This window comes from Artibeus jamaicensis, unplaced genomic scaffold (genome assembly GCF_021234435.1).
Source record: "Artibeus jamaicensis isolate MK-2021 breed Jamaican fruit bat unplaced genomic scaffold, CSHL_Jam_final scaffold_537, whole genome shotgun sequence".
Taxonomy (NCBI): domain Eukaryota; kingdom Metazoa; phylum Chordata; class Mammalia; order Chiroptera; family Phyllostomidae; genus Artibeus; species Artibeus jamaicensis.
Window position 1 is genome coordinate 14146452 of NW_026522047.1, and position 20894 is coordinate 14167345.

At 47.2% G+C, this 20894-nt stretch overlaps 1 protein-coding gene and 1 long non-coding RNA gene across 8 annotated transcripts in view; both read right to left on the minus strand.

Moving 5' to 3' along the window:
* Positions 1–3773, minus strand: part of MAML3 (mastermind like transcriptional coactivator 3) — a 366154-nt gene extending 362381 nt beyond the window's left edge. For both annotated transcript variants that reach the window (XM_037126173.2, XM_037126172.2), the window contains exon 1: positions 2500–3773. In XM_037126173.2, the coding sequence (XP_036982068.2) occupies positions 2500–2967 (468 nt within the window). In that variant the 5' untranslated portion in view covers positions 2968–3773. The remainder of the gene's footprint in view (positions 1–2499) is intronic.
* Positions 3774–4551: 778 nt separating this feature from the next.
* The window catches only part of LOC119034966 (uncharacterized), a 153298-nt gene continuing 136955 nt past the window's right edge, over positions 4552–20894 (minus strand). For 3 of the 6 annotated variants that reach the window (XR_005079682.2, XR_005079680.2, XR_008390280.1), the window contains exons 4-5: positions 17213–17379; positions 8357–12175 (exon numbers count right to left, since the gene is read on the minus strand). This is a non-coding gene — a long non-coding RNA (uncharacterized LOC119034966). Of the gene's footprint in view, positions 6868–8356; positions 12176–17212; positions 17380–20894 lie in introns of those variants that run through there. The other 3 variants (XR_008390279.1, XR_008390282.1, XR_005079681.2) reach the window with 3 other exon arrangements.

Below are 20894 nucleotides of genomic sequence, written 5' to 3' on the forward strand. Positions count from 1 at the left end.
CCCTCCTTCCAGGTAACGTCAGGATCCTGGAAGGATCCACCTGCGGGTGTATACAGAACCCAGGAGCGCGCGCTCCGGGTCCTCACCTCGCCCCCTCCGAGGGCCCAGGGGCACCCTCGAGGGAACGCAAAACTTTCTGGCCGCAAACTCTAGCGCTATTGCCCCGCGATGAAAAACAACCGAGCACAGGGAAGGTCGCTGGCTTTTGTTCCAGCGGTGCCCGGCTGGCGAGGGCAGGCCACAGAAGTCCTCCATCCTGAATAATCGGGGGAAATTCCGTGGGACTGAGATTTGGGAGCGTCACGAAAGCAGCCCATTTCTACGCCATCCGCGCGTACAAACACATGAAAAGGAGGCGTGGAGTAGGCAAAGATAAAATCCTTAGTGCCTCGCAAATCCTGCTTCAGGCTTAGGCTCCGAGTCTGCAGATCCGCGGAAAGGCGCGAGGGGGGCGGGGAGAGTAGGTGAGGCGGACCAGGGAGAAATCCGTAGAGGAGGGCGCGGGAGACACAGTCAAGATGCAGGGCCGGCCCCGCCTCCTGGTACAATCAGACAAGCTACAGTGTGCCAGTGGTTTTCGGCTTCCTGTTTGTAAAGCGAGAACCGCCCTCCCTGACTCTGGGACATGACACCCGTTCTTCCTCAAAACCGAGAACGCCTCTTCTTCGCGCGCTGGGCCCGCTCGTCTGCAGGAGGAGCTGGGCGGGGGTGGCCGCGGGGCGGGGGCAGGGCTGCGGGGCTCCGCGCCCCTCCCAGCCCGCGGCCTCCGGGGCTGAGCTGGGCCGCGAGGCGGACAAAGCGTTTCCCGCTCCCTCCCCCACGGCCGCGTCCCAGAAGGGAGGGGGAAAGCGGGCTGGAGGACGAGCGGGCTCGAGAGGAAAAGGGGGAGGAAGGTGCTGCCGGCGGGACTGGGCAGGATCGCGCCCCCGAGGGAGGGGAGGGAGGAGGGGCTCGACGGCCTAGGAGAACGGGGAGGAGGGTAGGATTCTTGAAGGCCAAGATAAACAAATTGTTCCTCTTCACGTGCGGGGGCGGGGGAGGTGAAAAGGGTGGGGAGTGAGCGCGCAGCCTCGCCTCTTCCCCTCCCCCAAGCCGGCTCTTTGTCACGGTGCGCTGGCCTGAGCGCCCGGCGCTAGCCTGCGGCGGCATCGGCGCCACCCCCGGCGCCGACGACTCCCGGACCCCGGACGTGTGCGATTTATCAACAGCACAGTGCGAGGGCCCCCGATCGAGGTGCGGTGTGCCGGAGGAACGAGCAAAAGCACTCCGCGCTCCGGGATTCCCATCGCCTGGTCCGCTCAGCACACCCGCGCTTCACTAACCCGGGTAGTGCGGTGGGGGAAGGGGCTGCTGACACCTTTCTGAGCTTCCGGCCTCCCCCCACCCCGAAAGGAAAGCAAAAGAACCTGAGACTGGAGATAAGAGAAAGGATTCTACCCTCAGGGTTAGGGGGTGGGAACTGCCCCTTCCTCCCGGAGAAGTTAAGCCATTGGCTGCTCTGTCTACCTCGAACCCACCCACTCAGCCATTTAAACCTCTTTCACCTCTCAGCTACTCTTCACTCCTCCGGGCTTAGTACACGGGCTCGGAAAGTTGGCGGGGAGTGGGGCGGGGGGCGAAGCGGAGAGGCTCTGGGCTTGGAAGTTTAAGAGGAGGAGGAGACACAATCCCCAGCGAAGTTGCGTGGCAGAGACTCTCGGCGCAGGCTGAGCACGCAGCTCTCTCCTCCCGCCCCTAGCGAGCCGCTCCCCCCGCTCGGCCCTACCCGCCGCTCCACCTGCCGGGCCAGCCCAGGGTCTCCAGCTGCGGAGGAGCGCACCCGCGCCCCGCATCCGCGCGCGCTCCCGCGATGGCGCGCGCGCGGCCACCCTCGCTCCCTCCTCACCCACTTCAAAGTTCATTCACAAAACTCTCAGACTTGCTCAGCCCAAAGGGGGTGAGCTGGGGAGAAAAGGCGAAAGACTCTTGCTTCCCCCACCGCCCCCCCGGGGATTGAGGGCTTGGTGCCCGCCCAGAATATGCCACAGCATCAGTTTCTCCCCGCACACGGCGGATGTGCGGAGAGGGGTGGGCGAAGGGGGACGCGTCTGGGGAGCCGAGGCGGCATTGCGAAGGGTGGGGAGGGGTGGGAATCGTGAAGAGGAGGAGCGAGGTTTCAACTCTGGGTTCACTCTCTTTAAAAATCGGTATCTATGAGAAGGAGAGACAGAAAAACTTTTCCAGTGCCTCCCTCCGCTGCTCCTCTAGGCTCCCTCCGCCCCTCGCAGTCGTGACTGGCTCATCCCCTCTCGCCTCCTCTTCTCCAAATCTGACAACCCTGACAGATTAACAGGTAGCAGCGACGGCAGCTTTCCCCCATAAGAAAAGTTGACGTTAACCCTTTGGCTTCAGCCCACCTCGCCCACCGTGCAAATCAGATCCCCGTCCCCCCTGTAACAAGCTCCAGCCCCCACCCCCACGCGCGCGCGCGCCCCATGCCCGCTGCCAGCGCGCCCTCACCATGATCAGCGTGTGGTTCCTCTGCTCTGCCGAGGCAGCCTCCGCATCTTGCTGGGGTTTGCTCTGGTGCTGCTGCTTGCCGCTGCCGGCGCCCGATTTCTTGGCCCTCTGCTCCAGGGTGCGCTGATAGAGGCTCACGGTGTCCCGGCGCTCCAGCTCCAGCTGCTCCACCTGAGCCTGCTGGTACCTGTTTTCGCAGTTGACGTGGTGCCGCCGGCAGCCCTCGATGCGCTGGCGGAGCCGTTCCACCACCGTGCTGTGCTTGGGGACGGCCGCCGAGCCGCCGCCGGGGCCCCCGGAGCCGCCGCCGCAGCCGGCAGCGGGGTGATTGCTACTCGGAGCAGCTGGAGTACTATTGGGAGTATTATTCACACCGATCCCGGCCCCGGCGAGGCTGCTGTTCAGGCTACTGTTGATGCAAATACTACTGCCATTCGCGGCGGCAGCGGGGGCTGCGAAATCCCCCATCCTGCTCCCCGGGCACACTATTTTGGAAGAACTTTTTTTATCCACCCCCCTATCAGCCTCCTCCTTGGGTCCAAGGATTAAAATAGTTTAAGTGGAACGCGGGGGAGACGCAAGCACATGGATGGAAACAGCAATCCCGACGGGGCGAAAAAAAGGGGGGAGAGATTTTGGGGTGGGTTTTTTGTTTCCCTTTTTGTAAAAACTGTAAAGCTCAAGGAGAAAAAAGGGGGGATCAGAATGCCATCAAACACCTATCAACAAAAAGAATCACAACAAACTGAGCCAGCAGCAAATCGGGTTGCAACTCAAGGGGAGATCCGCTCCTCGCCTGCCTTCTTTTTATAATCCATTATTTTCTAATAAATTCCAGGAGATTTCCGGTGGTTGGCAAGCATTTTCTCCCTACGTACCGAAAAACACACCCCATGTATACACACAAGCATATGCCTCCAGTGCGGACACGCGCGACACACACTCACTCCACACCGCATCGGAAAACGGCAAGCTTGCTTATTGCATTTTCCTTCCACAAAAAAGTTTTGGTGTTTATGCCGCCCCGTGTTCTCAAAGTACTTTGGCTGCTCAGTTGCATTTCACAGGATCCTAGATATCAAATCCTCGGGCTGGGGGAAGTAAACACATGGACAGTCCGAGGCGACTGCAAAAGTAGATCGGTGAAGTCCTTTGCAAAACGCCGCGCGGAGAGCAGCCCCTAACGCTCGGCTGGGCTGCCGCTGCCGCCGCTGCTCCTGCCACCATCACAATGATCAACTGCTCGCCGCCGCCGCCTCCTCCTCCTCCTCTCGCTCCTCCACCTCCTCCTCCTCCTCCATGCCAGCGGAGTGATATCAGGACGCGCGAGCTCAGTAAACACGGCAGCGGCGGCGGCTGGAGGCCGTGAGACAAGCCCGGGGACACGGCGCAAAACCCGGCCCGGACTCTCACCCGGCAGGAGCGGGCGCGGCACGCACCGGCAACGGGCTCCCGCCTCCCTCGCCTCGCTCTCCCCGCCCCTCCCACGTCCCCAGGCTCACTAACCCAGGCTGGGAACCGGAGCTGCCAGAAAAGAGAAAAATAAAGATTCTGGGAGATCTCGAGAATGAATCAACTTTTGACGTGTATGTGTGTGTGTGTGTGTGAGCGCGCGCGCGCGCGCGGGATGGGGGGTGGGGGCCACATGGACGCGCCCGGCTGGATTTCCTTATTCCAAGCGAGGTATCGAGGGAGCCCAAGTTGTTGTTATACATTTATGCATTATATTGCAGAACTGTGCATGACCAGGCAGAAACATTGAAGCTTCACAGCAGTTGTCTGTCATCCCTATTCATGTGGAAAGAAAAAGGCAAATGAGTGACTTGTTTTTGAAACCCAGGTAATAAGTCCTCTCTAGTCATAACCCTCTTTATGGACACTTGTTCAAACTCGAGGCCATTCTTCACACACAAATGCCGAACTGTGAGCAAAACAAAATAGGCATCAAAAAACTTGGAATATTATTTAATTCTCTGTACATAATGATTGTTGTTATTAAGGCGATTACTGTTTTACTTACCCTTGGAAAAAAATTAAAGTAAGCAGGGACTCGGAGGTGAGACTAACAGTACATTTTAACAGACTGTTTTGAACACTAGGTGCTAATGACAGGAGTAATTAAGGGTCCTTCGTAAATCAAGTGGAAAGATTGCAGATTTCATGGACTAGAACTATAGGAAAACCACGGCATTTCAGTTTGTCATGACCAAAACAAAAACAAGCAAAAAGAACAGGCTTACTTTATTACTAGATCTATTTCTTTCCATTTAAATGAATTCACAAGTACAATTAAAATGAAATGGCAACCACAGAAAGCAATCTAAACTTTCCATCATCTTTCCAGACATTGACTATCTAAAAACACAACAATGAAGAATCAAATATAATAATATCCTTGAATCTGGACTTAACCCGTTGCATAATTTTTTGAAAAATTAAAATGGAGAAACGTTTTTCTGATCATCAGTAAGATGAAATCTTGATTGTGTGCTGTTAATAATAAGGCATTTTGTATTATCTCAATAAATCTATAGAATTAGTTTTTAGGGTAAAAATACATCCCAGTTTTCTAAAATAGCCGGGAATAAAAGAACTTTGGATTTCATGCATTAGTCATGAGATCTGATTTAAGCCATCTTCATTTCTTGGCATCACAGAGTAGCACTGGATGCTATTTCTAACCTCATAAAGTCAGCAATAAGAAGCTATATTTTCTTCAATTAATCAGGTTTATATGGTGAACTGTAGCTTTAACATCCCCTAGATTATAGGGTAAAATGGGGAGCAAAACATGGTGTGAGCTTATCTCTGCATAGTACAACCAACGTGAAAGAGCATCTGTCATTGAAAGTTGCTGTATTTTTTCCAGAGGGCTAGTTTGTTAACACACAACCATCTGTATCATAACTGCCCTTCCAAGTCTATTGGAATTACCTCGAATTAGTTCTTTAGCAAGAACTTAGATGAGACCATAAAAACACAGGGAAAATTATAAAAAGTTACCAAAAAAGACTTCACAAAGTGGCCTTGGTCTTTTTCACACATTCACTAAATAATATCTCTATTAATTCGGGAAACACATGGCTTCATTACAGAGAGGAAGCCACGACTCCGCATTCTTTCTGGTCTCTTCCCTGTCGTTGAATTCTTACCCCTCCGACCCCATGCACGGGCATCGAACACACAAGATCACAGCTTGATTTACAGAAGCAACAGACTTGAGGGTCTTGATTCAGTTTGGAGACTTGGGTTCTCATTCCAACGTTTTCCAAATTTAACAAACAAAATTTTTCACTGAGAGTTTGTTATTCTGAAAAAATTAAATAAAACAATAGCAGCAACGTGCATTCCCATCAAGCCGTTTACCTCTCCAATCGTGAAGGGAAACCAAAAACACACAAGAATTCGCATCCTTCTCTTGGGGAACCAGCAGGTGGAAGAGCACACTCAGCTTTACCCGAGAGGTCCCCAATGACAATGGTTGTCCTATTCTTGCACAACCATTGTATGGTTTTTTTTTATTTATTTATCTTTAGAGGGGAAGGGAAGGAGAGAGGGAGAGAAACATCAATGCGTGGTTGCCTTTCATGCGTCCCCTATTGGGAAATGGCCTGCAACCCAGGCATGTGCTCTGACTGGGAATTGAACGGCCATCCTTTGGTTCGCAGGCCCGTGCTCAGTCTACTGAGCTACACCAGCCGGGGCCTCCATTGCATGTTTTGCTGCCCGAGTTTAGTGCACGAGTAGACTGTACAGAAAGGAGAGGTTGACTGTTCATGGGTGTATGCACACACATGCACACGCACAGAGGTTTTTTTTCTCTCGTCGTGGGGGGTAGGAGCGGCAGCCACAGTCTCCAAGATGTGGGGAAAAGAAGGACTGTAAAACTGTGGGAGCCCAAGGGGGAGAGTCTTTGGGGAAACCAATCTGTGCAGTACTCTGCTGTGACATAATTAAGGTCAGAAACTCCATCCTAATTGTGCAGGACAATTAGAAGAAAGAAGCAGGGAGTGAATAAGACTTAGGTCTTGAGCAACATAGGCAAGCCACCCTGAATCTGAGATGTTAATCTATTCTAGTAACTTTAGAAGAAGCACAGGCCTGTATGTGGCTACTTCTAGATTCTCATGACATAGTCCCACAAGGACGCCATCTTTCTCACCATCTTTGTTGGTCACCTCCCTGAAGAACTCCTTGAAAGTCACAGAGGAGTTCAAGTTCCAGGAAAGCAATTTTAGTCTCTTCTCCCAACTAAGTATTCTGATAGCACGACCATCTTCATCACGTACGTGAGCCCACTATGGAGCAAAACTTCCAGATCCGCACTATGGACACATCACCAGTGCTGTTGCTCTAGAATGATGGACTCTGAAATGCCATAACAGAGACGAGGAGGAAATTACACGGCTGCATCCCCAGGTTTTGATGAAATCTCTCGGGATGCCCAAGAGAAGAAGGGCTTGATAAATATGTACCTACCTGTACCAGGTTGTCCTGAAACTCTGGCTCTGAGCCGCTGAACCAGATTCCCTTTCCTTTCACTAGCTCTGCCTCACCCTCCCATGCCCATGTGATAGGACCCAGTGTGCTAGTGTTACAAAAAGGGTCTTTGTGCAGAAACACCAGTGTATGCCCCACTTCTATTTCCCTATTAATGTGGATTGATAGAACTGGCTTCACGGCTGTTCTCTAAATACATACTTGGCAATACAGTAGAGTAGGGACCCTCTGCTACCACCTATGGGTAAGCAGACTTTTTTAAAAGTTTTTATTTATTTATTTTTAGAGGCGGGAAGGGAGGGAGATAGAGAGGGAAACTTCAACGTGTGGTTGCCTCTCGAACGTCCCCAACTGGGGACAACCCATGCCTGGCCTGCAACCCAGGCATGTGCCCTGACTGGGAATCAGACCAGTGACTCTTTGGTTTGCAGGCCAGCACTCAATCCACTGAGCCACAACAGCCAAGGCGGCGGACCTTTACATATGCCCACAGAGCAGGCCCGGGCAGTCTTGCATTACTAGCAGCAGGGACTGTGCCCTCAACTGTCTAGCAAGAGCTGCCACTCAATAAGTCCACAGATATAGTTATTGCTGTCTGTGTCCCAGGCCTTGGCAGTAGGCCTGGGACTACGCATAACAGCATGTGGAACACAGGCCCAACCTTAAGTGATGGCCCACCAGGCTCAGGGCAGGAGACGCAGGGGTGGAACTAAGATGAGGTGGGCATGAGGACACATAAAAGAGGCTCGGGGGTGCATGCTTGGAGGTCTAAGAAGGCGTCTCCAGAACTCACTCTGAAAACCCGGTGGAAGCAAGCCAAGCAGAGGCTGGTGGCACGTCCAAGTGCAGAGCTGGGAGACAGCCTGAGGAGAGAGGCCCTGAGGCCTCTGTCTCAGCAGACCCACCAACGGCTTCCCCTCGCAGGAGTGTGAGTTTGAGAGAGTGTGGCGAGAGGCGAGAAGCGAGAAACGAGGCCGAGGCTGGAAGATAAGCGGGAGCCAGACTGTGAAGGCCACGCGGAAGTTTTGACTATCTCCTCGGGACAGTGCTGCCATTGGAAGGATTCGAGCTGAGCTGCACTTTCTACTCTGGCAATGCAGTGGATGTGTTATTCCAGTGTTTTCTAGAGTGCCTTCTGGAGAGGCTGGTACTGTAAACTGTTTCACCAGAAAGGCTTCTGAACCAAGTAAGGGGAGGAGATGACCTGTACCCCACTGCTCTCTCAGAGCTGCGTTACTGCACTCAAGGCCACCACGGAGCTTGCAGCCGAGAGAGCTGAACTTGGCTTAGCTGAGCGCTGCCCAAATCCTGTTTTGTCCCACAGAACGAAACACACTGTAGAGAGCTCGGTGCGGCAGAGTAAGTCCAAAAGCAGTTGTAAAATCACTTAAACGCTCAGTTACCTGGGCATGTGGTCTGTGAAAAGGACCACACTCCCCAGACCAAAGGGCCAGAATCACCAGCCCTTGTGGCTCAAGGCCTTTCCCTAACCGGACACCGGGAGTGTTGAGGTGTGTCCTTTAACTGGTGGGAAAGGGCAACACAACGGCAGAACTCTCAGAAGGCTGGATTTGGGTAGCCCTTTTAGCATGAGTACTTTGAGTGTGTGGTATTAATGTCTATCTCTGTACAGTAAAACCTCTTTATTAGGGGGAAAGGTCAGATTTCTTTAACTGGAAATCTTAATTATGTAATATCTCTAAAGATATAGAGTTTCATTACTTTTGAAGCATGCATTCTGTCTAGTCGAACAATTACTGGCTTCTTGGAGCTATTTTAATGAGCTCTTTCTACCTAGTAAGCCAACGGTGTGACTCAGCCCCTGTGGACTAGGCTGTTTCAACAGTCGCTTTCCTTCAGTATTTCAATATTCCTAGTAAGACCTTGTTTACATGATTAATTTTCACTTTTTATGAAGAAGGGGTTTACCAAGCTCTAGACCATGTCATAAATTTTGAGAGGAATATGAATTAATGGAGTTTATTTTCTTAACCGTGTGTGCGTGTGTGTGTGTGTGTGTTTTATGGTTATTAGGAGAAAGGTTATCTAAAGTCCATGGCAGACCAATTTTTAAAAAGCCTCTCATTCTGTTTCATGTATATACCTCTCCTCTCAGTGATCAATAATTTCATATAAGAAGGCTTCTGCTTTGAACAGGTCTGGCTTCCAAGTAAGATGTGGAAAACTTCTGAAATTTAGGGAACATATTTGTGAAATCTTTTAATTATTGCAGGCGTATAAGCAGACAAACTGTTAACTTTAGAAATAATTATCTAACAAATAATCAAAGAACTGGACAATTGTACCTTTTATCGTTTAAACATTTCCTGGTGGTCAGCAATAGCATAGGATATAATTTTAGTGGCCAAGATTCACTGAAAACTTGTCCAGGTTCTATTATTATCCCCCCTCTTCACTGGGGGGCTGCAGGAATCTTGCCGAAAGCGGCAGAGCCCGAATCTGAACCCCAGAGAGCACACTATGGACGGAACAAGGCAAGGAAGTGGGCTCCTAAGGTTCCTTCTAACTTCAGGATTCTGCGTTTTGCTGAGACTGAAACCGCAGCGTTTTAGCCACATGTCACTTGAGCAGAAGCCTGTTACCAGCAGTGTTTAGGCGGAATCCTGCTCAGGAGTCACCACGTCCTTGGCCACCCCTCCCTCTGCCCTCCTGAGGGTTGCGGGCGTCACTGTCTGGACACTGACGTTATCACCTTGAATTGTGACTGTCTACTCACTTGTCCGTCTCTCTCTGGTGTGTTGCTGGTGTTTGGAGCTAACGCAGCCTGGCATGACGAAGCCCTGTGACTGTGTTGGGGAATGAGTGAAGTGGATGCGTGCACACTTCACAGTGGATCCAAGTCCCGAAGTTGGAGAGGGAGCTGGACCAGGTCCGGACAGTAGTCCCGGAGGAGAGGGATGCTGTGGGGCTGTTCTGCAGAGACTCTTCCAATGCAACATCAGAAAATCATAGGAAGACGGGATTTATGTTCCAAAACGTGTTTTCTCAGGTGCTTGAGAAGTTCTGTACGTTGTCTGGGAGAGGGGAGGGTGGAGAGGTGAAGAGGAACCTCGGACAGAGTCTCACTGGGCTCTGCTCTGGGTCAGCACGGGCTGCGTATAGGACACCCATGGCTGCAGCACGTCAGATGTTAGGCGAGGATGTTCCCCCACGTTAACCCCAACACCCCGAGGAGGTGCATAAACTGGAGTTGGCCCAGAGGCGCCTTTCCCGTGGATTCAATTCTGTGCTCTTCCACTTACTTCATCCGTTCGTCCGAACTTGGAAGGTCTGTTCTGGAGTTGCTGAGGGTCAGCGAGGGAAAATGCCAAACCTGGTGTGCTTAGTTCGCTTCATGGACCGCGTAAGAGTTTTAAGGTAATTCCAACCACAGGCCTGAGAAAGAGGTGAGGCCACCATACTATTACTCCGAGCCTGTAAATGAGAGAATGAAGGTGTAAAGAGTTTGTATGACTTGCGTTCCAATCGGCTCCAAAGCCTCGTCTCCTGTACCTGTCCCGACCCCCCTTTGCCTTGTGTTGTCACCGTCGTAGCGGCCTTGTGGCCATTCTGTTGCTGTGACTGCCATTATTCAGTGAATATTTATCGGTGATCAACATGTCCTGCGTCGGGTGCCTGGAATGCACACTGGAATAGAAGCCTTTTCCTCCCCAAGGGAGCTTTAATAATCCAGTGGGAACAGGAAGTGTAAGGATGGCAGCAGGTTAACACACGAGAACTGTGGTAAGCTCTGGATTGGCCAGAATTTGAGGGAGGGATAGGAAAAGGCGTGTTGTAGTTAAAACAAAGCTACTAAGAAGGAGATTGGGAAAAAAAACAATGAACCTGAGCTTAGAATTACACACCAATATTAAGGAAAGGCTGACTGTCCTATACATGTCTTCGAAAAGATAAAAAATAATAAGAGACAACAGTTGAAGGACACAAAGCATCCCATTTCACTGTCTGATGAAAACCCCCCAAAGGTATGTGTTCGCGGTTTGATTTTGTCTGTCCCCCAGTGGCCTGCTCCCTTTTTAACATTGGAACAAAGCCGAGGCAGCATCAGGCTGTCTCGGAGCAAACTGCATTCTTCACTGTTACTCTCGTAGACGGTCTAGGTCAGCGGTTTTTCAGCCACGTTAAGTCCTAAGAATTCGTAGGGAGGGGCCACAGGGGCTGCCGTAGGCAGGGGGAGGATCGGCTGGGTCCCTACCTCTTCTCAACTCAGCTGCTTTCTCTCTCAGTGTGGAGTGAGATTTCCTTTGAATAAAGGGTTCCCCGGCTAAAGAGAGTTGGGAAACAGTTCTGGGCTTCATCTTGCTTTTGCAGGCGAACTCTTTCTCTCTCCTCTGCCCATTTGGCACCTTCGTCACACACAGGTTATCATTTTGTTCTCTTCTTGACGGCATCAAACCCTGGTGCACATCGGCTCCGAAATGGTTAACTTTGGCTCCAAAGTTTAACCATCTGCTTGCTGATCGTTAAATTTTTCTTCATTCCTCTGAGCTGGGCAGGTTAAGGATGGTCCAGCCAAGTGGGAGATGAGATGGAGAAAAGAGGGTTTTCTGGGATGCCAGTGGGGAGTACTGTTCTGGAATACTGGGACCATCTGCCTGTGTAGAGGTAGGTGGTGTTATGAGACCCTACAGTCACGCAAAGTTCGGTGGTTGAAAGTCTGTGTGCTAAGCAGGGTGTGTCCTGATATCACAGGATTTTTGTCTTACCGAGTGGGGCAGGAGAGCTTGGGACTGCGTAGGGGGACAGCTACCGGTGACCTAGGCTCCTTCACATCCCTCAGTTCCTCCTTTGAGTCAATGCCAAACAAAGTGACTTAAAGAGCCGCCAAATGATGAATCCAGCCAGGTCTCCTGACATGCCTCTGGTTGTACATTGGTTTAGTGAGGCCAGAGAACCATCGAATGTGAAATGTAACAACTTTAGGATCAGTGCATGGGATCCCATGAGATCCCAAAGGTGTCAGCCTTGGCTGCCACGCCCTTCACTTCTTCTGGCCAATTCTCTGTTGAGGAAAATTTTCAGCATGGGAGAGGCAAAAAGTCCGTGGTACCTCAGCGGCCATAAGGAGCAGCCTGGCACAGGGATGAAGTGATGGCTGCCCAGGACAGTGGAAGTTCATGATCCAACTCTGCTCAGCCCATGGTGACAACAGATACTGCAAAAAGAGAGAGAGAGAGAAAAGGACTGATTGGTAAAGGGAAGGAGTCACCCGGCCTTGAAGCAGAAAGAGTGTGGCACCTGTTGGTTAAACGGAGGTTCAAACCGGACATCTTATGCTACACTGACTTGTAGTCATTAAATTCTTTTTCCCCAGAGAAAAGCACTGGTGTTTGTTTTTTTTTTTTTTAACTGCATTAATCCGCCTTAAGTATTATTGGTTTTGGCTTCTCAATTACTATGCCCATGTCACCTGGTCCCGGAACACCTTTATATCTTTTGAAAATCCTCTTACCTACATTTTCTGCTTGTGAAGTTCACAGAGGGGAGGGGAGACGGAACCTTCCCTGGCTCCCAGGGTCTGTCGGTTCCCCAGATCACCTTGCACTTGGCCACAGCGATTGACTAAAAGATGGCCGTGTAACTCAGACCAGTCCAATTAAAGCTCTCTCTGGGAATTTCGTTGGCACCGTCAGAGAAGGAAGATTTTTCTCATCCAAAAATGATAGATGTTAAGGACTATGAGCTTGTAACGGCCTGGAACCAGCTTTGATATAACATGGACAAAGCCCGTTTGAAAATAAAGTCGATCCGGAGAAACACAGAACTAAGAAACAGAGAAAGTCCTCAAGGTGCTATGTCTGTCCTGGATCCAGTTGGACCCAAAGCCAGAAGAAAGCCGCTATTAGGTGGTGGAATAAAGTACATTATATCCATACACTCAAATAAGCAGCTGTGAAAATGAGTCCCATTCAGCTATATTAACTGACATTAGAAGAACTTCATGATATATTGTTGATTTTAAAAAGCAGGCTATATAACATATTACAAAAACACTCATAAAATTATGTAATTTTTTATAAATCTAGCAAACTCTAGAAAGCTAGTTAAACACCATTACTCTGGGATTGTAGGTGCCTTTTACTATTATTTATCCTTTTTCTTATGGCTATAATTGTGTATATAGATTTATATACACAATTGTGTGTATATATTTATATATAAAAATAAGTGAAAACTTTGTATTTTCTAGAAAGAAAAATAGCGAAAGGAAGGAAGGAAAGAAGGCAGAACCTGAAGAGAAGGAAGAACAAGAGCATCTGTAGATCAAAGTTTGCTAAATGACACAGGAAAAGACTCAAGCAGGAGGCGATACCATCTCGGGAATCTTGAAAATGTATCTTCCAGGTGGGCAGATGAGGAGAGAGCATCCAGAAAGATGAAACAGCAAAGGAGAAAGTTCAGAAAAGTGAGAAGCCTTGATGTCTTCAGGAATAAGTTTTCTGACATAGCTAAGTAGGTGTCATTGGATTAGCTGTTTGATCTTACAATGAGGGCAGAGCCCCTTCGAGTCAGTGTTAACACAAGGAAGTTCCTATCAGGGCTGCATATGGGATGGACAAGGGAAAAGAAAAATACTGTCTGACACCGGTCCCTACATCCAATTGTCTAACCACATCTCTCCTTTGAGTTTTAATAAGTATCCTCAACTTAATATGTCTATCACACAGCTCCTCAGTTCCTCTCCAAATGAGCTCCTCCTCTGCCATTGTGAATTTTTCTGACAACCTCACTGGGCCATGGGGTGCCCAGATATTTGGTGTGACATTTTTCTGGGTGTTTCTCTGAGGGTGTTTTGGATGAAGTTAACAGTTAAGTCATTAGATGGCAAAGCAGATTGTCCTCCCAAATGTGGGCAGGCCCCATCCAGGCAGCAGACGACCGGAACAGGACGAAATGGCTGACTTTCCCGCAGGTAAGGGAATTGCTCCTGGCTGCCCTCAAACCGAGACTCCAGATCTTTCCTGCCCTTGTGCCTGGACTGGGTCTGCAGCTTGCCAACCCTCCTGCAGAATTGGGACTTACCTGCCTCCAGAATCACATGAGCCTCTCTCTCTCTCTCTTTGGAGAACCCTGACTAAAATATTCTTTCTTTTCAGTGTCCCCATACAAAATGGCAAAATGAGTCTACTAATGCCTTTGGTATAAAACCTTGGGTGATCTTTGACCTTCTTCTTTGTTTCAGTCTTAAAATCCAACTCAAAGCAAATCAAGTCACCTCTACCTTTCAAATACATCCAGGATCTGACCCTCCCTTGTCTTGCCTCCTGTCACCAACACGGTCTGAACCGCCGTCGTCCCTCATCTGGGCCCATGCAATAGCACCCTCACTGGTCTCCCTGCTCCCCCACCCCACACAGCGGCCGCCACGTCCTCCTCGGACGTGCCTGGTCCTGTCCTTCCTCTGCGCACAACCCACTAGCGGTTCCCATCTCCTTCCGGGCAGGGTCCAAGTCCTCCCCGTGGCTGCAGCCCCTGTAGGACCAGGCTCCCCTCTACCTCACCGCCTCCACCTCCTGCCACTCCTCAGTCACCCACTCCGCTTCCTGGCCTTCCTGCCTTTTTTGTTTTAACAGGCCAGCAACTCCCTCTGTTGAAATGCCCCATTCCCAGGTGTCTGCAGGGACCTACCCCACTCCTGTCAGGTGTGCCCCTCAGACAGCTTCCCCTGTGATGTATGGAATAACCCTCCCTGGCCACCTCCTATGTCCGCTGACCCTTCTATGAGCTGCCTTTTGCCACCAAGCATATAGCGCTCCGCATTTTATTTACCTCCCAAGTCTCCTTCTAGAACACGAGGCCCACGAACGCAGACAGTTTACCTCGTTTCTCTAACTCCTGCACCTGGAGCAGAGGCTGGCACACAGGGCGGGCCGCTCGGTACCCTGTTTGCTGAGCAGGCCATTAAGTTTCTTCCCATACATGGAAGGAAACAAGACACTTCTCATGTGAAAATAGTTACCACTTATTGACCACCTACTCTATACAGAGCACTATGCCACGCTTCTTACATAGATTAACTCAGTCTTCCCAAGCACCTTAGGGGGCGCACAGCCTTCTCTGAATGAGCGAACCAAGGAAGAGATAACTGTAGGATGGACGTCCCACAGCTGACTCTGGACAGCAGGCTTCACAACATTCTCCCATCCATTCGTTAGGAGACATTGAAACACAGCAAGGAGTGAAAGAGATGTGTTCCATACATTTATCTTCTGGGGATTCAAATAATTCCCAGTACCTAGTATCTCCACCTGTTCACAACGAAACAGAACAGAGCAAGCAGTTTACCCCGGGGAATTCCTGTGAAGTTCAAACTGTGATGCTTTGGGGGCAGTTTGGTGGGTGCTACAAGGCGACAGCAAAGACTTGTTTGAAAAGCTTTCGTGGGTCATGCGCACCTTCCACACGTGGCAGGAGCTTTCCCAGCCCTTTTGAAGATGCAGGCAGTTCTTGTTACTCTCGGTAACTTACTCATTCATGCACCCAACTCACAGTCACTAAGCACCACTGGGTGCCAGGTGCGGCTCTAGGTACTGGGGGCACAGCACTGCCTTCTTCATGAACTCGCATCCCCACCAGTAGCAGGATGGAGCTTAGCGAGCACAGGGCTTTGGAGCAAACTCTGCACCAGAGAGGCCTGGGTACAAATCCTGGCCCTGCTGTTCCTGGGACGTGACCTGGCCCAAGTTATATAACTTGTCTAAATCTCAGTTTCTTCGTTTACCAAATGGAGGCTATATCGATCATGAGATCTACCAGACTGCTTTACTAGGGAAATGAAATGAGGGTGCCTGGCACCCACTGACACCCACTAGGCTTTTGGAAATACACTACCCGTGACGGGGCGGATGGGCTGTGAAACCTTTGTGAGTTTGAATGTGGTTTGGCACGTGTGATGAACTTACAGTTTTGTAGGTGTCTCTTCACTGAAGTGAGCAGAGCCTGTTGCAACTTCAGTATTTTGAAAGAGTGTGAGTTTATCAACATTTTAAACCAGATCGCTAACCTTTGTGATGGAGTCGAAGGGTCTCACGCTCACAGTTAGACACCATGCTAGAACTATTAAAAGAACTCCGATTCATCAATCTGCTCCTTCTGTTTTCCTTCTGGGCTGTCTGGGAAAGCAGCCCACTTGCAGAGAGCGCCTTTGGCTACCTTCCTTTGCCTTTCGAAGCCCTCAAAATAAAGTTCTTAAGTATCTCATAATGGGTTCGTGGGATTGCTGATTTTGTTTATAACATGTCAGAAGCTACAATTTTTATTCTATTAATAGATTCATTACGAAATATAAGGAATATCTCAGGTGGTTTCTGAATGGACCAAATATTCATGTTTATTTATAGGCCCTTCTGCTTTCATGGACATCAGACCAGAAGTTACAAACCACAAGTTCTAATCTTAGGCCTGATACATGTTTGATCTTGACTTTTCTGGTGATTTTGTGCTTATCTTTCTATAGCAGAAGGTCAGTGTCTATATCATCTTCCAACCCTAACATTCTACAATTGCCCCCAAACAAAGCTAATCAATAAGAAAGCTATCCTACTTGGTACACGGAACTTAATGTGAGGGGACAGGAACGTACTTGGGGACCGATGGGCAGAGGGTGCTCCCATGTCAGGCTGTGAACACCGTGTTACAGCCCCACACGAGAAGACAGTGATAAGGGTAACGTAATAACACACATACAGCTATTTGTCAGCATAAAGATGTATAATAGTCATAGTCATTTTCTTGAAAATTATTTGAATCCTATCTGGCATTAAAAACCTATTGAAAATGCAAACGCCAGTACATCTACTACCACGTACAAAAGTTGAAAACCGAGGCTTTCCTTGCCTAGTTAGTGACCCTAGCAAACCCCATGGCGTGTTCAGTGAGAAGCAGCGTTAGATTTAAGATTCAGTTCAGCCCAGCACTTCAGAGGGGACTGGCCTTCAAACCAGGGGTTGGCACATAACATCATGGGCACATAACTTTTTGAGGACTTTGGGGTCCTTTAAGATAAAAAGGGACCCTTTTAGTCTGAGCTCCCGGTGAAACAGAATTAATGAAATATCTTAGTTTGAAACCCTTGGCCCTTGGGAAATAAAGAGCACACCCAGGACAGCTGGGAATGTTTTGCAGACCGAAAGGGGCCGTTGAGTAACGCTTTGCTGCGAACATTCTCTTGATGGGGCAGGTATTTCCTCACCTTCCTTCTTTCTCTGTAGGTTGGGGTCCTGTGCACAGAAGAATGAGTCCGAGGTGCTTTCTGAAGGCAGGTTTGAGACAGGTTGTCAGAATTGTGTCTCAGCCACTATTACGCTGAATTCACGGAGCAGCTAATTGCTGCAAATTACCCTGGGCCCATTGCACCGCCTGGGGAGAAATAAGAGACAAGTCAAATCGGCGGCTGTATTTTTGCCTGTTACCTTTCAGTCTGATTTTCTTGGGGATCTGTGTGCAATGTGAGGATGTCTGATGCCTGTGGATGGTCGATTCCCTGAGCTTCATGAAATTGGAGCCAAACAAAAATCTTTGAGAATCTTTGTCACTGCAGTGGCATGATTTTCACACACAAAAAAAATAGACTTGATTTATGAAGTTTATAACTCAGAATGAATTGAAAGCTTTAAACCTCCTGTGAATTTAGCAGGTCAAAGTCTTTGAACTTTCCTCACCTCAGGGCCTGCCTGTAGATATTTACACAATTGAGTAGTTATTTATAGGAACCAGCTAAAAATTAACATCCTCAAGAATAAGTATGTATGAAAAAGACTGATTAGAAATTTTGGAAACATGCATTCTTTGAAATTAAAAATTTCAGTAGATGAGATAAAGTCTAGAGTGAAGTCAGCCAAAGAGAGAATTGGAAACAGTACTGAAAACTTCACACGGGACGCAGTACAAGAGGGAAACTGGGAAAGAGAAGTTAAGAATCATGAATCGTAGATGTGGGGGCTCCATAATAAATGTAAAGGCGTTCCGGGGAAAACTAGATGAAAGAGAAAGACAGAGGAATGGCATTTGATGTGGCTGAGAAATTTCCAGAATGGAAGACATACCCTTAAACTAAAAGTTCTCAATACATTCCAAGCAACATAAGTAAAAATAAATTCACACTGTAGTGTAAATTCACACAAAAGCATCAAGGACAGATAGAGCATCCGAAAAGACAAGTTGCCAATGAAAGAAGGACCGTGGTGCTGAAAGTGGTCCTCTCATTGGCACTGAGAGATGCAATAACTATTCAAACAGCCCAAGGCAAAGAATCTTTGATCGAGCTAGATTTTTGTGCGGAAACTAAACTACCATTCAACACAGTGACAAGAGAAAGACATTTCACCCCGGGCAGTGTACCCTCTCATTGGCCCATTAAAGAATTAACTTGATTATAAAGAAAAAAGCCCAATAATAAGTATAACAATAGTTAACAGCTTGTGAACCGCAGCGACTTTTAATCTTCACAAGAATACTATGAGGTAGATACATTTGAAACTTCATTTTACAGTCAAGAAACAAACATACAGAAAGATTAAGCTCTCATAGCTAGTAAGAATTGAGGTTTGAACCAGGGAAGCTGGGAAGATACTGGGTAAAAGAAATAATAACAAGCAAGGAAGTTGACAAAATAAGTGGATATATATTAACTAATGACTGACTGAAATAATTAATTTTTGTGCTAAAAAAGAAAAAACTAAAACTCTATACAATAATAATAAAATAATAATAATATCAGTCACTCTTCTATATGTGGTTAAGTCATGCCAAAATCCTCAGTGTGTTTAAGAGAACAGTGATAAAGAATAACATACAACTTTATAAATTTTATAGATTCATAGGTTAAAAATATAAGGGTAACAACAACAAGGATAGAAATATAAATTATAGGTTCAAAATCAGCTGAAAAATTAAAAATGGAATAAATTTATCAATTCAGCAGAGAGTAGGAAAAATAAAATTATAGAAAGGAAAAAGTTGATAAACAGAAAACAAAATAAATGAAGACAGTAGTAAAGACATTAAAATACTATCTCTAATAATAAATAATTATAAAATGAAATCTCCTTGTTAAAGGAACTTACTAATCTAGTGTAATTTTAAAAATTAGCCCCCAATTTTTATTATCCAAGTTTTATATCTGCCTCTTACAGATTGGTATTATTTTAATCAATGATTCATTAAGAATGTTCAAGAGATGTACCTTGCATTTCTGATTTTAAAATGCACATTTAAAAAATTGAGATTTGTGTTTGCATAACCTTGATTATAAGAGAAATTAAAGCCCAAACAGATGGATATTTATGAAAGCTGATATTTCAGGAGAGGTCTTGAAGTGAGAAGTCCTTTCCAACCCCTTCTTTGATTGGAGACCCATTATTTTTAGAATAGAGATTGTTCCTAATTCATACTCTACTCCAGAGTATGTCAAAGATAATATTTAGCAATCTTAAAACTTTAGCCTCCTAAAATTTCAGATGGATTGCTTTTCAGAATGATTTTCTGACCAACGTTATAGGAAATTTTCTAGTTGATAAAAGCCAAATGTCCAGACACTTCTTCAAAGTGGAATGATTTTTTTAGTGTTTTAATGCAGATGTCATCCAGTATTTAACACACTGAACCGGAAGGAATAGTTTATATTGTCCATGCACTGTATGAATATGAAATTAAAATGCAATTCTCATTGATCAATAATGTAGTTTCCGTGTCACGATCAATTCCAAGGACACACATTTCTGCATCTTCTACAGAAACCATATTTTCAGTTATAACAACACTCTGAAAGAGTTCTCAGGTTGTCCTTATCTTGCTCTTTTTTATTGCAAAATGCAAAAGATTACTGAACAAACTGCCTGCACATCGAGACATCAAGAGCTTCCTGTCGCCACCACCAAAATCAAGACAGAACCTTCCATCGGCATAAGGCTTCCTTTTGCCACCCACCTCATCTCTCATCCATCCCTAATCCTTTGCAACCACTGATCTTGTCTTCATCTTTATAACTTTGTTATTTCAAGAGGGTTACACAAATGGAATCATGTGGTCTGTAACCTTTTTTTTTTTCACCCATCATTATTCCCTTGAGTTTCACCCAGGTTGTTGCATTGGCCAATATTTGTTCATTTTATTGCTGAGTGCGCTTCGTTGGCATGGATATACCACAGTGTGTTGATTCATTTACTCACCGAAGGATGACTGGATAGCTTCCAGTTTGGGGCTATTACAAATAGTGCTGCTATGAACAGTCACGTACAAGTCTCTGCACGAACATAAATTTTCGTTTCTCTGTGGTAAACCCCCAGGAGAGCAGTTGCTGAATCATATGGTAAGTACATGTTTAATTTTAAAAGAAACTGCCAAACTCCTTTCCAGAGTGGCTGCACCATTGAATAATCCCCCCGGCAGCGTGTGAGTGAGCCAGTTTCTCTGCATTCTTGACGGTCATTATTTTTAATTTTAGCCATGCTGATGGATATGCAGTGATATCTCATTGTTGTTTTAATTTACATTTCCTTAAGGGCCAACGAAGTTGAATATCGTTTTATGTGCTTATTTGGCATCTGTATGTTCTCTTTGGTAAGAGTTCGTTCATATCTTTGGCCCGTTTTCTAATTCGATTGTTTATTTACTGCTGTGCTTTGAGAATTCTTTATTTTTTCTAGGTACAAGTCATTTATCAGATATGTGCTTCACAAATATTTTCTCCCAAGTTGTAATTTGTCTTTCTAAGAGCAAACATTTTTAATTTGGATGAAGCCCAAATTGCCAGTTTTTTTTTTATGGATTTATGTTTTTGGTGTCAGGTTTAGGAACTCTGCCTAGCCCTGGGTCCCCAAGATTTTCTCTTATGATTTTTTCTAAACTTTTAAAGTTTTACACTTTACATTTAG